Source organism: Salvelinus alpinus, chromosome 23 (genome assembly GCF_045679555.1).
Source record: "Salvelinus alpinus chromosome 23, SLU_Salpinus.1, whole genome shotgun sequence".
Lineage (NCBI taxonomy): Eukaryota > Metazoa > Chordata > Actinopteri > Salmoniformes > Salmonidae > Salvelinus > Salvelinus alpinus.
In genome coordinates this window covers 29,003,277-29,018,732 of record NC_092108.1, presented here as the reverse complement: position 1 = coordinate 29,018,732, position 15,456 = coordinate 29,003,277, and the positions used below count along the sequence as shown (strand labels likewise).

Sequence of the window (15,456 nt, the reverse complement as noted above, 5' to 3'; positions counted from 1 at the left end):
AAATAACGCTGAAAATATTTCACAAATCTTAACATAAACCATTAGTCATATTGACCCCATTATTGGTATATAAATATTTATATTAAGTAATGACTAAGAATGATTACTTGCTGCATTCAAAGATAGCCAACCTACAGCACTAGACTAAACTTAACTTGTGTCATCCTTGTGGTATTGAGAGATAAACATGGTAATACTTTCACTGATTGCACATAAAGGAAGATAGTTCCTACATTAAGGAATATACAAACAGTGGCCAGTTTATTAGGTACACCCATCTAGTGCCGGGTCAGATCCCCTTTGCCTCCAGAACAGCCTGAATTATTGGGGGGTGGAAACAAGGGACCTAACGTGTGCCAGAAAAACATTCACCACACCATTACACCACCACCACCACCACCCGCCTGTACCGTTGACACCAGGCAGGATGAGGCCATGGACTCATGCTGTTTATGCCAAATCCTGACTCTTCTATCAGCATGACGCAACAGGAACCGGGATTCGTCGGACCAGGCAATGTTTTTCCACTCCTCAATTGTCCAGTGTTGGTGATCGCGTGCCCACTGGAGCCTCTTCTTGTTTTTAGCTGATAGGAGTGGAGCCCAGTGTGGTCGTCTGCTGCAATAGCCCATCCGTGACAAGAACCGACAAGTTGTGCTGTTCTGCACACCACTGTTGTACTGCACCAGTATTTGCCTGTTTGTGTTCCGCCTGTTAGCTTGCATGATTCTTGCCATTCTCCTTTGACCTCTCATCAACAAGCTGTTTTCGGCTACAGGACTGCCACTGACTGGAGGTTTTCTGTTTGTTGCACATTTCTCTGTAAATCCTAGACACTGTTGTTTGTGAAAATACCAGGAGGCCCGCCGTATCTGATATACTGGAACAGGCGCGCCTGGCACCGACAATCATATCACGCTCAAAGCCAATTAGGTCACTCGTTTTGCCCATTCTAACTTTCAATCAAACAGTTCCTGAATGCCTCAATGCCTGTCTACCTGTTTTTTTTTTTATAGCAACCCACAGTCACATGACCCACTGTCGGTAGGAGAGAACCATTTTCGTGAACGGGGTGGTGTACCTAATAAACTGGACACTGAATGTACTGTACATCGCCATTTCATAGGCTTCATTAGGAAATGTGTTGATGATGTTGTACCCACAATAACAATCCGGATATACCCCAACCAAAAACCCTGGATGAATGGAGAAATCTGTACCATGCTGGGAAAGGGGAAAGGGGATACCTAGTCAGTTACACAACTGAATGCATTCAACCAAAATGTGTCTTCCGCATTTAACCCAACCCCAGAGCCTGTACTGCAGCATTCTATGTCAGCAGAATGAGCCCAGATGACTCAGTGGCACGCGACATGTACAAGGCAAGCAGGTACGAGCTCCACAAATCCATTAGGGATGCAAAAAGACAACTCAATGTGTTACCCACCAAAGCCTCCCTACCAGATGAACTTAACATATTCTATGCTCGCTTCGAGACAGACTACTGAGCCATCCAGGATAGCTCTCGGTGCTCCGGACTACCAGGTGCTTTCGCTCTCCGAGGCTGAAATCTCAAAAGAGTGAATACTCACAAAGCCGCCGGCCCAGATGGCATTCTTGACCGCGTCGTCAGAGTGTGCACTGACCAGCTGGCGGGCGTCTAATTGGACATCTTCAACCTGTCCCTGTCCCAGGCTGTAATCCCAACTTGCTTCAAGGAGACCACCATCGTCCCAGTGCCCAAGAAAAGCAAGGTGACATGCCCAAATGACTATAGGCCCGTCGTACTCACCCCTGTCATCACAAAGTGCTTCGAGAGGCTGGTCACAGCCCACATCAAGGCCAGCATGCCAGGCACACTGGACCGACTACAATTTCCCTACCGCTCCAACAGATCCATGGGAGAGGCCATCACTATTTACATGGCCCTAACCCATCTGGACAGGAGGAACACCTACATGAAAATGCTGTTCATTGACTACAGTTCAGCATTCAACACCATTGTTCCCTCCAAGTTCGCCACCAAGCTCAGTGCCCTGGGTCTAGACACTACCCTCTGCAACTGGATACTGGACTTCCTGACAAGCATACCACAGGCTGAAAGGATTGGCAACAACACCTCATACACACCTCTTAACACAGAAGCACCCCAGGGGTGTGTTCTCAGCCCTCTGCTGTACTCCCTGTTCATCCACGACTGCGTAGCTCTCCTATAGGGAGGAGGTGAACTGGCATTGTAGTGCCAGGACAACAACCTCTCCCTCAACGTCAGCTAAACAAAGGAATTGATTGTTGACTTCAGGAAGCGTAGGGAATATGTCCACATCAACAGAACTGCGGAAGTGAGAGTCAGCAGTTTTAAGTTCCTCCGCATCTACATCACCAAGGCCTTGACACGGACCAACAACAACAGCGCCTCTACTTCCTAAGGCGGCTGAAAAAACATGCCACCTCGGGTCCTCTCAATACTACCGCTGCACCATCGAGAGCATCCTGACCGGTTGCATCACAGCCTGGTACGGGAACTGCTCTGTCCACGACCGCAAGGCCCTAAAGCCGGTGGTGAAGACGGCCCAGTACATCACTGGGGCCGTGTTAACACCAATCCAGGACTTCTACTTGAAACGGTGCCTGAGGAAGTCCCAGCAGCATCATCAAAGACCTTACACACCCCAGCTACAAGCTGTTCACTCCCTTAGCGTCAGGGAGACGGTATTGGAACATGAGGTTTAATACCAACAGGCTCAGAGACCGTTTCTATCTACAAACCAATCAGACTTCTGAACACTTGAACTGAACTGACCACCTGCACTGACTCTCCGCACCTTAGTACACATGTACTCACGCACATACCCACACAGACATCCACACATCCACACACACATACATCAGTGGCGGCTCCTCAGGGGAGGACCATCCTCCTCAGTGAATTTCATAAAAATACAAATAGTGAAATATTTAAAAAAGTTATCATTTTTAGATAAAACTATACTAAATATATTCACATTACCAAATAATTTATTAAAATACACTTTTACAATGAAGTCCTACAGTAGCCTCAACAGCACTCTGTAGGGTAGCACCATGGTGTAGCCAGAGGACAGCTAGCTTCCGTCCTCCTCTGGGTACATTGACTTCAATTCAAAATCTAGGAGGCTCATGTTTCTCACCCCCTTCCATAGACTTACACAGTAATTATGACAACTTCCGGAGGACTTCCTCCAACCAATCAGAGCTCTTGCAGCATGAACTGATTACAGCTGTGAATTTGTTATATTCATTGCTAGACAGACATTTTCAAGTCTTGCCATAGATTTTAAAGCCGTTTTAAGTCAAAACTGTAGCTAGGCCACTCAGGAACATTCAATGTCGTCTTGGTAAGCAACGGCAGTGTATATCTGGCCTTGTGTTTTAGGTTTGTTTGTCCTGCTGAAAGGTGAATTTATCTCCCAGTGTCACGTGTGCTCCGGCCTCTAGGTCACCAGGCTGCTCATTAGGTCGCACACCTGTCACCAGCGTTAGGCACATAATGACACTCACCTGGACTCCATCACCTCCTTGATTACCTGCCCTTTATATGTCACTCCCTTTGGTTTCTTCTCCAGTCGTCATTGTTCCTGTTTCATGTCGGTGCGCTGTTCGTATTTCTTGTTCTGTTAATTTATTAATTAAATGTTATCACTCCCTGGACTTGCTTCCGACTTTCAGCGTACATCGTTACACCCAGGGTCTTTTGGCAAGCAGACTGGACTTGGTTTTCCTCTAGGATTTTGCCTGTGCTTAGCTCTATTCTATTTCTTTTAATCCTAAAAAAAACTCCCTAGTCTTTGCTGATGACAAGCATACCCATAATATGATGCAACCACCACCATGCTTGAAAATATGAAGAGTGGCACTCAGTAATGTGTTGAGTTGGATTTGCCCCAAACATAATGCTTTATATTCAGGACATAAAGTTAATGTATGTTTTGGAATATTTTTACTCTGTACAGGATTCCTTATTTTCATTCTGCCATTTAGGTTAGTAATGTGGAGTAACTACGATGTTGTGGATCCATCCTCAGTTTTCTCCTATCACAGCCATTAAACTCTGTTTTAAAGTCAGCATTGGCCTCATGGTGAAATCCCTGAGCGGTTTCTTTCCTTTCCAGCAACTGAGTTAGGAAGGACGCCTATATCCTTGTAGTGACTTGGTGTATTGATACACCATCCAAAGTGTAATGAATAACTTCACCATGCTCAAAGGGATGGATATTCAACCTCTGCTTTTTTGCATTTTTACCCATCTACCAATGGGTGCCCTTCTTTGCAAGGCATTGGAAAACCTCCCTGGTCTTTGTGGTTGAATCTGTGTTTGAAATTCACTGCTCGACTGAGGGACCTTACATATAATTGTGTGTGTAGGGTACAGAGATGAGGTAGTCATTCAAAAATCATGTTAAACACTATTATTGCACACAGAGTGAGTCCATGCAACTTATTATGTGACTTGTTAAGCAAATTGTTACTCCTGAACTTATTTAGGCTTGCCATAACAAAGTGGTTGAATACTTATTGACTCAAGACATTTCAGCTTTTCATTTTTAATGAATTTGTAAAAATGTCTAAAAACATCATTTCACTTTGACATTATAGGGTATTGTATTTGGTTTGGAAGTCCATATGTTTGTGAGTGAAGTGTTCATTGCGTTTCTGTCCTGGAATATGACATGCTAATCAATGATAAAGACATTGAGAGTTACTTTTACAAAATCGGTAAAGATCTGACCCACCAGTAGAGGGTGCCATCACCCTTAACTTTTTTATTCGCAGCATTCAGATGCAATTCTTTGAATTGTCATGGTTGTCCTCTCGTTATCTCTACTCTGCGATAAGGACACAAAAACCCATCCGGAAAAATATCTTCCTCATAACCATAATGACATTTTCCAGCATTGTGCAAAGTGATATGTAGTTGAAGCTGAAGCCTTCGCTGGCTGGCTGTGTAGTGTAGTCAGTGAACCAATGCAGCATGGCAGATCAGAGATCCACCTTCGGGGCAGAAGTGAACTAGATCAATCAGCTCAGCTTTGTCAAAAGGAGAGAGCGAGACTAGGCTTCCTCTCCTCTCCTCGGCTCGATCTGCTGCTTCCCTTGTGTCTCTCTTTCTCTCTCACTCTCTTTGTCTCTCTCTCTCTCACCACTCTTCAATCCACTTGTGCGGACTGTCACACAGTGGACCTTAAGTGTCACATCCACTTGGCAGGCTTTTCATGTTGAATTAATTCAACAATTAATTCAACTGCTGAATAAAAATTGGCAGTTCTTTGGAGGGGGGGCAAAAAACATAACTGTATAGCTGCCATATTAGACTAAATGTCAAATGTTCTGATATAGGAAAATGAAATATTCTTTATGAACATGTAGGCTACATTTCCAATCATCATAATGATGTGATAATATTAATTTGAGCTATTTAAAAGCCTAATACAGTGTACCCTTACAGTGCATTCGGAAAATATTCAGACCCGTTGACTTTTTCCACATTTTGTTACGTTACAGCCTTATTCTAAAATGTATTAAATCTTTTTTTCCCTCAACAATCTACACACAAGCCCCCATTTACGACAAATAAAAAACAAAATACCTTATTTACATAAGTATTCAGATCCTTTGCTATGAGACTCGAAATTGAGCTCAGGTGCATCCGGTTTCCATTGATCATCCTTGAGATGTTTCTCCAACTTGACTGGAGTCTACCTGTGGTAAATGCAATTGATTGGACATGATTTGGAAAGGCACACACCTGTCTATATAAGGGGCCACAGTTGACAGTGCATGTCAGAGCAAAAACCAAGCCATGAGGTCGAAGGAATTGCCCATAGAGCTCTGAGACAGGATTGTGTCGTGGCACAGATCTGAGGAAGGGTACCATTGAAGGTCGCCAAGAACACAGTGGCCTCCATCATTCTTAAATGGAAGAAGTTTGGAACCGCCAAGACTCTTCCTAGAGCTGGCCGCCCGGCCAAACTGAGCAATCGGGGGAGAAGGGCCTTGGTCAGGGAGGTGACCAAGAACCCGATGGTCACTCTGACAGAGTTCCAGAGTTCCTCTGTGGAGATGGGAGAACCTTCCAGTAGGACAAGCATTACTTGTATGAAATTATCTGAAACTACAGTTTCAGGGCTTTTCTCCATGTACAATATTAACGATGCCCAACGGTAGGTTACTTAGGTTTACCCAACAGTGAAAATTGAATGCATGGAGTTCAAACTGTATTGAGAGAAAATTATATTTTTGTTCTGTTCTTATGGAAGCTCAAATACTAAATGTGACACATTTTAGTCCGCTTACTAACATCTAACGTCAAAGCCTGATGAATTTAAGTACAACAACAAAACATTACTCTTCGCTGTGGAATTAGTCAATTTTCCTATGCTTGTTTGCATGGCCTTGGTTTGCAGGATCACTTCTGATAGAAAATAAATGCTGATTTGAACAATAGACCCAAATAGTAGTTATTTTCACAGTTTTTATGAAGGAAACTATTGGTGGGGTTTCCAGTTTGACCATGACTGTGACCTTGACCTCAGAGTCCAGCTGTGTGAAGAGGGAACAGTGGGAGAGGTTGAGGAAATGAAGCTAAAATCACCACAGAGGACAGACTAATGATGTCAAACTTTTTTGTATTATTATGAAAAAGAGAATTAGACAGTCAATTTGTATTATAAAGGTTCATATGTTAAATCTTTGACCATCTGGAACTTATGTTGTAAAGATATGTATTTGTTCATTAATTTGTTAAGCCATGTATTCCCAACATGCACTCATAGGCTGGAAAACAGGGTGTTTGGAAAAAGTGAGGACAGCTTTACAATGGAGCTTCCTCAGGAACACACACACACACACACACGTTTGTTTTGACCATAACTTTCCACGTATAACCTTGCACTACAGAAAGACCTGAACACTGTGCACTGTCAATGCAGAATTCATAGTGTTTAAGGGAATAGCGTACAAAGTAATGGAATATCAGTACATACGGCATACTCACTGGAGAGGGAGAAGAGGTAAGGCTATAGCATAATGTAATCTAAGTAAAGACTAAATGTTTATCTGTTGATTTTTGTCTCCGTGGTCTTTGCAGTATTCCTCTGGTGGATGCGTTTGGATACTGTGACTGTCATGTTAGTGAATAATGATCCAAGGGGTCATTGAGGAATCACCAGTAAACTGAACCTGAACTAAAGCAGCAGTCAGAGATTGTAGTAAGAGAGACATTTTAATAATATTCCTCGTATTAGCCAACTAATACCCAGTTTTAGCTTAATTAAACACTCAGTCAAGTGGGGAACGCTAAGCTTAAATATTTAAAGCAGGATAAAAGACAAGAGGGAGGACAAGGTTCCCGAGCGGTATTACTGTATTTAGAAACTGTATTACATAGTCGGATTAAGCGCATTCCTTGGAAGCTCATCAATTAGTCTGAAACTTTGACATGCAGAGAAGTCTTACAACACTAAGCATATTTCCTGACAAGTATGCCTACACGGGAGCTTATGATGAACTGTAGGTCTCGCTTACATGATGTTATACTGTATGTTACTTCGATGTGCAGCTGGTTGAAGAAACAAAATATGATACAGAAAGTCTACACATAGCCGAATATAATCTGACACTACAGTTAGGCATATGTAATTCTGCTTTGTAACCCAGACCTACAGTTCATCATAAGCTCCTGACCCAAAGTCTATTTCAGGTTAAGGAACTACTGTGCACTGAAATGATACAACAGAAAACAAAATAGTCCTGCCGCTTTAACTGGTTCAGATAAATCAACAAAAACATGTTTCATAGCCAAGATTGAAGCACTGGGGAAATTCTCAACAGCTGTGTACATCCCTGCCTGCCTGCCCATCCCCACCCCCTCCTGAGGAGGCTTCACAGCACATTGCACATGCCAGAATGAGTTCCCTGTCTCCCTCGGCTCCTCTTGCCTAATTCCAGGAAGATAAATAGTCCAGCTTGACTACAACTGAGACTCATACATGGGTCTCTGACCTGCCTACAATCTCTTCTTTCTGTCTTTGTTTCCTGGTAGCATGCCTCATGCTCTCTTCCTTTATAACTGGAGTATAAAAGCAGAGGTAGTCTTGCTGATTTAAACTCACACATTTGCTTCATTTTATATCCAACTGGATGGGTTGGGATATGATACAGAGAGGACCTGAATTTGCTATATTCTGGCTACAAGTCCAGCCTTCCTCTGGACTGTAGTAGGACCTTCCTTGACCTCAGTGTGTGTCACACCCTTTGTTGATGTACACTGAACAAAAATATAAACGCAACATGCAACAACAAGATTTTACGGAGTTACATTTCATATAAGGAAATTGGTCAATTTAAATGAATTCATTAGGCCTTAATCTATGGATTTTACATGACTGGGAATCCAGATATGTATCTGTTGGTCACAAATACCTTCTTTTTTTTTTAAAGTAGGGGCGTGGATCAGAAAACCAGTCAGTATCTGTTGTGACCACCATTTGCCTCATGCAGTGCGACACATTTCCATCACATAGAGTTGATCAGGCTGTTGATTGTGGCCTGTGGAATGTTGTCCCACTCCTCTTCAATGGCTGTGCGAAGTTGCTGGATATTGGTGTGAACTGGAATACACTGTCGTACACGTTTATCCAGAGCATCCCAAACATGCTTAATGGGTGACATGTCTGGTGAGTATGCAGGTCATGGAAGAACTGGGACATTTTCAGCTTCCAGGAATTGTGTACAGATCCTTGCGACATGGAGCCTTGTATTATCATGCTTGGAGGATCTTGTCACGGTCACTCTGTACATTCAAATTGCCATTGATAAAATGCAATTGTGTTTGTTGTCCGTAGCTTATGCCTGCCCATACCATAATCCCACTGCCACCATGGGGCACTCTGTTCACAACGTTGACATCAGCAAACCGCTCGCCCCCACACAACGCCATACACATGGTCTGCGGATGTGAGACCGGTTGTACGTACTACCAAATTCTCTAAAACGACATTGGAGGTTGTTTCTGGTAGAGAAATTAACATTAAATTCTCTGGCAACAGCTCTGGTGGACATTCCTGCAGTCAGCATGCCAATTGTTCGCTCCCTCAAAACTTGAGACATCTGTGGCATTGTGTTGTGTGACAGAACTGCACATTTTAGAGTGGCCTTTTATTGCCCCCAGCACAAGGTGCACCTGTGTAATGATCATACTGTTTAATACGTTTCTTGATATGCCACACCTGTCAAGCGGCTGAATTATCTTGGCAAAGGAGAAATGCTCACTAACAGGGATGTAAACAAATTTGTGCTCAAAATTTGAGAGAAATACGCTTTTTGTGCATATGGAACATTTATGGGATCTTTTATTTCAGCTCAAGAAACTTGGGACCAACACTTTACATGTTGTGTTTATATTTTTGTTCAGTGTATTTGTCCTCCATGCCGTAAGTGGAAAACGTCTCATAACAGTTCCCTGGTATATTCAAGGTGTGGGGTTGAGGATATCCTCTGAGGTGTCCTGCTTGTATCCACTCTGTTTAAAAGCTTAATAGGTGAGGGGACTTGCTCCAGTCTTTGGCTGATTACTGCTTTAGGCCTGCCCCTGTTAGATTGAAGAGATAGCAATCATCTTCCAGACAAACAACACATGCAGATGGGAGTCTGTTTTTCCAGCAGAACCTTAACCCAACGTGGGATGGCTTCCTCGTGGGATAGGCATTGTTCTGAGCAGGAAGCACATCTATGTTGAACATAACCTATAAGAGACTTCTCTTGATGACGACGCATTGTCCCAGCATTGAATTCTTTCCTATACGGGATTTGTAATTATACTACAACAGATGCGTTCTTACAAAACTGCAGCTTTGTGTTGATGCCATTTGTTTCTCGTGACACCCCCCCCCCCCCCCCCCCACACACACACACACACACACCGCCCTTCCAGCATAATTCTAAAAGTCATTTTCTGCTTAACCGAAAAGGCATACCTTTAGGTCCACTTAAAATGTCAACAAGATGTGTCGCATCATTCTTTGCCTGAAGTTGTGCAAAATGCTACTCAACAATGTGGACATCAGTCATTAGTCAAGATGAAGTAAACACAGCTTGTGCATGCTCTGAGTAAAGCATTTAAAGCATTTTAAATATCATAATAATTGTGTCTACGTGTTTGAAAATCTACGCATTTGTTCTAATATGAAGCTCTGTACTGTGTATTCATACAGTAGGCACGTATACCACCACACAATCGTGTGATGAAAGTCCAAGAGATAAAGTAGGCCTACATCTCCCCCAACAAGACAACAGACAGTCTGACTCCAGACTAAATCAGCACTGTGATAGATATAATGAATACAGAGGATTAGAACTTCTCTCTCATTTGGTCTGCCTGCTTTGAGGTTCTAAGCCTTCATATTCAAGATGCTTAGGCGATACCACCCTTTTCAAAAGCAAACTCCATGGTGGCCTTATCATTCTTAAGCCATACAAGGTCGGATTCTTGCTTTTTTGATCCACATTTCTATGCTGTATCTATAGCATAGTAAAAGTAAGGCACATGCCTGTTTCAGTTTGTTTAAATCTTTTGAGTTGTGTGTTGTTCACCCCCTGGGTTCATGTTGTAGGTGTTAATTTAGGTAACATACAGAGGGGTCCTAAAATGATTGACACCCTTAATAAACATTAGCAATAATTACTGTATAAAATAAATAATTCAAATACTGAGCTTTTTAAAATGTATTTTATACTATTACAATTGCTCAGAGAAAGAAATGTTGTTTAACAAGTAATATTTTTTTCTCTCAAAAGGGTAGGGGTCAAAATGATTGACAAGGATTACAGATAATCCTGAATGAATCGTGAATAATGAGTGAGAGATCATACCCCCAAGACATGCTAACCTCCCCTGTTATTGGTGATGGTGAGAGGATAGCATGTCTTGGGGGTATAATCTTTGACCCTCTATAACTTTCTCACTCATCATTATTCACGATTCATTCAGGACTATCCGTTATCACGGTAGCATCCACATTAATATAGAAGTGTTTAGAAACATATTCTATTCTTATTTACAATAATAGTGACAAATGATTTACCATTCATTTCTATTGGGCACAAAATAATCTGAAACACAACCAAAACAAACGGCAAATGCATCCATTTGCTCCCGAGTGGCGCAGCGGTCTAAGGCACTGTATTTCAGTGCTCGAGGTGTCACTACAGACCCTGGTTCGATCCCGGGCTGTATAACAACCGGCCGTGATCGGGAGTCCCATAGGACGGTGCACAATTGGCCCAGCGTCATCCGGGTTAGAGGATGGTTTGGCCGGGGTAGGCCGTCATTGTAAAATAATAATTTGTTAACGGACTTGCCTAGTTAAATAAAAGTTTTAAAAAATAATACAAAAAAAGTATTGTCCAACAACTTTGTATTGTCACAAGCTTGATGTAGTCATTGTGTGCTAGGAATATGAGTGCAGCACAGATTGTCATCCATGAAACTCTTAAAGGCAAAACACCTTTCTGAAGGTTCATGAAACAGACAGCAATGATTACTCATCACATTAAATACTGTTGTACACATCATGCATGGTCTTGTCTTTGGATGTTTGCGTGTCATGATAAACAAGGAAAGGAAAGGAAAGGGGGATACCTAGTCAGTTGTACAACTGAATGCCTTCAACTGATAAACAGTTAACACCCTCATGTAAGAGTTGTGGTTGTGTTTTACTTCATAACAACATAATGTCTTTGGTGTGTTTGAATCCCGATAACGTAATATATAATTCTCTTTTATATCTGTTGTATTATTACCTCTTTTTATATCTGTTTTACTAATAGAGTTAGGAAACAACAACCAGAGAGACTCATCACCTGAGGATGTAGAGCGTTTACACAGGCAGCAGACTGTAGCGAACCAGAACCACCACTCTGAGCCACACTCCCCCAGCACAGTCCCCAGGAGGTACACCATCGGAGGGCAAGGGCCCCGCAGTGCCAGAGACCCCCTGACCATGCAGCACGCTGACGTAGAGAGGAAGAAAGAGGTGTTCCTGGAGCACCTGAAGCAGAGGTATCCTCACCATGCTGCTGTCATCATGGGCCATCAGGACCGCCTCAGAGACCATGTAAGTAGAACCCTTTTTTAATTGGTTGGTTCTGATTCCCCTGCATAATGGTATGATATACACTGTAGGCTTGTGTTGTTATTGTATTGGTGTGAGTATATCAACCACTGTATAAGGATATCAAAGCACATATGACACATTTGTCTCACTATGCCTTGAATTGAAGAATTTAATGAATGTAGAACTTATTTTTTTTTAAATGAATTCAATACATAGTGTTTCATCAATACATGCAATACATTAATTCGAAACTATGGTGTGGTGTCAGGTGTGCCTGGCCTGGAGTGTAGCCTCATGTAAATTATGGAAATAGAGATGTCAATAAGAATTGTCAGTAAAACAGAATAAAGTATGGAACAATTTCAGTATATACCTACTGTTAAGGCCAGCCTACCTGAAATAGCGGTGCCGCCTCGCCAGAGGGAGGTGCCGTGCGCGCGCTGATGCTAGAAGTGGCCATTTGGTAAAATAAACTGTGACTGTTCTACAAGTTAGACAGGTAAATCCAGACCCGCATTTGGGCTAGGTGGAGATCGTTTCCATGGCCACACCTGTCACATCGAGGAAAGCTCATTTTACAAGCGAACGCCGTCTTGTTGCAGTCATTGCGAATTGAGTAGGACACATGCAACGCGCGCTCACCCTCGGATTGAGGCTTTGATATTTAGGCTACGTTCAGGTAAACTATCGTTGAAAGTAGGCCTACATTAGACTACTTTACCTCCAGTTGTGCAATTACAGTAGGTAGCCTATAGCGCAGATGCTTGTACAGTAGTGATAACTTGTTGGTGGTTTGCAGATAAACTTGTTCGATATAAGGATAGTAGATATACGCAATAACCTGCCCTGCATACTTTCCAGTCAGTGTAACCTATGTTACCAGTATATACATTTATTTTAGTCTGGCGCCTACACTCCAAGTACATCAATGTCTATTTGCGTTAATTTTGTATTTTTCTTAAAGGGATAGTTCAACCAAATTACCATGTGAGCTGTCTATGGACAAGGTATGTATGATAGCAATCTATGCTTTGGTTTTATTTCTCAGTCACTGTTTCAAAATGCCAACGTTTTAGCATTTGTGGCACAACTCACATTCAAGTCATGGTACGATATTATTAGACATTTTCTACATCCTCATGTCCAAATAAACCGAAAGTATCAAAAATGGATTGTTTATAGATGATTTGAAAATAATGCGCAAAAAATGTTACCTACCGTGACTTGGGTATTTGTGCCACAAAGCTAAAACATTAGCATTTGGGAACAGTTCCAGGTAAACGAAACCGACGCATTTATTGTTGTCATACCTTGTCCATACACTGCTTACAGGGTAGGTAACCAATGTATAATTTTGTAATTTGGTTTAACTATCCCTTTAAATGAGGGGAATAGTCTAGGTCAACAGTTATGTCTTGGAAAAAATACTGTTCTATCTTAAACCATTTTTGGTATTTATAGATTAATAGGTTTATATATACAGTTGAAGTCAGAAGTTTACATACACTTAGGTTGGAGTCATTAAAACTTGTTTTTCAACCACTCCACAAATTTCTTGTTAACAAACTATAGTTTTGGCAAGTCGGTTAGGACATCTACTTTGCGCATGACACAAGTCATTTTTCCAACAATTGTTTACAGACCGATTATTTCACTTATAATTCACTGTATCACAATTCCAGTGGGTCAGAAGTTTACATACACTAAATTGACTGTGCCTTTAAACAGCTTGTAAAATTCCTGAAAATGATGTCATGGCTTTAGAAGCTTCTGATAGGCTAATTGACATAATTTGAGTCAATTGGAGGTGTACCTGTGGATTAGAGGTCGACCGATTACTGGAGGACCAAAAAAAAGCAGATACCAATTAATTGTCTGATTTTATTTATTTGTAATAATGACAATTACAACAATACTGAATGAACACTTTTATTTTAACTTAATATAATACATCAATAAAATCAATTTAGCCTAAAATAAAATGAAACATGTTCAATGTGGTTTAAATAATGCAAAAACAAAGTGTTGGAGAAGAAAGTAGAAGTGCAATATGTGCCATGTAAAAAAGCTAACGTTTAAGTTCCTTGCTCAGAACATGAGAATATTTGAAAGCTGGTGGTTCCTTTTAACATGAGTCTTCAATATTCCCAGGTAAGAAGTTTTAGGTTGTAGTTATTATAGGAATTATAGGACTATTTCTCTCTATACCATTTGTATTTCATATACCTTTGACTATTGGATGTTCTTATAGGCACTTTAGTATTGCCAGTGTAACAATATAGCTTCCGTCCCTCTCCTCGCCCCTACCTGGGCTTGAACCAGGGACACACCGACAACAGCCACCTTCGAAGCATTGTTACCCATCGCTCCACAAAAGCCGCGGCCCTTGCAGAGCAAGGGGAACAACTACTTCAATGTCTCAGAGCGAGTGACGTCACCGATTGAAACGCTATTAGCGCGCACCCCGCTAACTAGCTAGCCATTTCACATCGGTTACACCAGCCTAATCTCGGGAGTTGACAGGCTTGAAGTCATAAATGGCTCAATGCTTGAAGCACAGAGACGAGCTGCTGGCGAATGCACGAAAGTGCTGTTTGAATGAATGCTTACGAGCCTGCTGCTGCCTACCACCGCTCAGTCAGACTGCTCTTTTAAATACCAAATCATAGACTTAATTATAACATAATAACACACAGAAATACGAGCCTTAGGTCATTAATATGGTCAAATCCGGAAACTATAATTTCGAAAACAAAACGTATATTTGAAATACGGAACCGTTCCGTATTTTATCTAATGGGTGGCATCCCTAAGTCTAAATATTGCTGTAACATTGAAGGTTGTGCAATGTAATGTCATAATTATGTACAATTCTGGCAAATTAATTACGGTCTTTGTTAGGAAGAAATAGTCTACACACAGTTCGCAACGAGCTAGGCGGCCCAAACTGCTCCATATACCCTGACTCTGCTTGCACGGTACGCAAGAGAAGTGACACAATTTCCCTAGTTAAAAGAAATTCATGTTAGCAGGCAATATTAACTAAATATGCAGGTTTAAAAATATATACTTGTGTATTGATTTTAAAGAAAGGCATTGATGTCTATGGTTAGGTACACATTGGTGCAACGACAGTGCATTTTTCGCAAATGCGGTTGTTAAATCATTACCCGTTTGGCAAAGTAGGCTGTGATTCGATGAGAAAATAACAGGCACCACATCGATTATATGCAACGCAGGAAAAGCTAGATAAACAAGTAATATCATCAACCATGTGTAGTTAACTAGTGATTGTTAAGATTGA

General features: G+C 41.6%; 1 protein-coding gene across 2 annotated transcripts in view; it reads left to right on the top strand.

Annotated features, from left to right (window-relative positions):
* Positions 1-15,456, top strand: part of LOC139550743 (sickle tail protein homolog) — an 80,279-nt gene that overhangs the window by 9,347 nt on the left and 55,476 nt on the right. The window contains exon 2 of one of the 2 annotated variants that reach the window (XM_071361858.1): positions 11,866-12,152. In XM_071361858.1, coding sequence (XP_071217959.1) covers positions 11,866-12,152 — 287 coding nt within the window. Of the gene's footprint in view, positions 1-11,865; positions 12,153-12,678; positions 12,832-15,456 lie in introns of those variants that run through there. The other variant, XM_071361859.1, reaches the window with a different exon arrangement.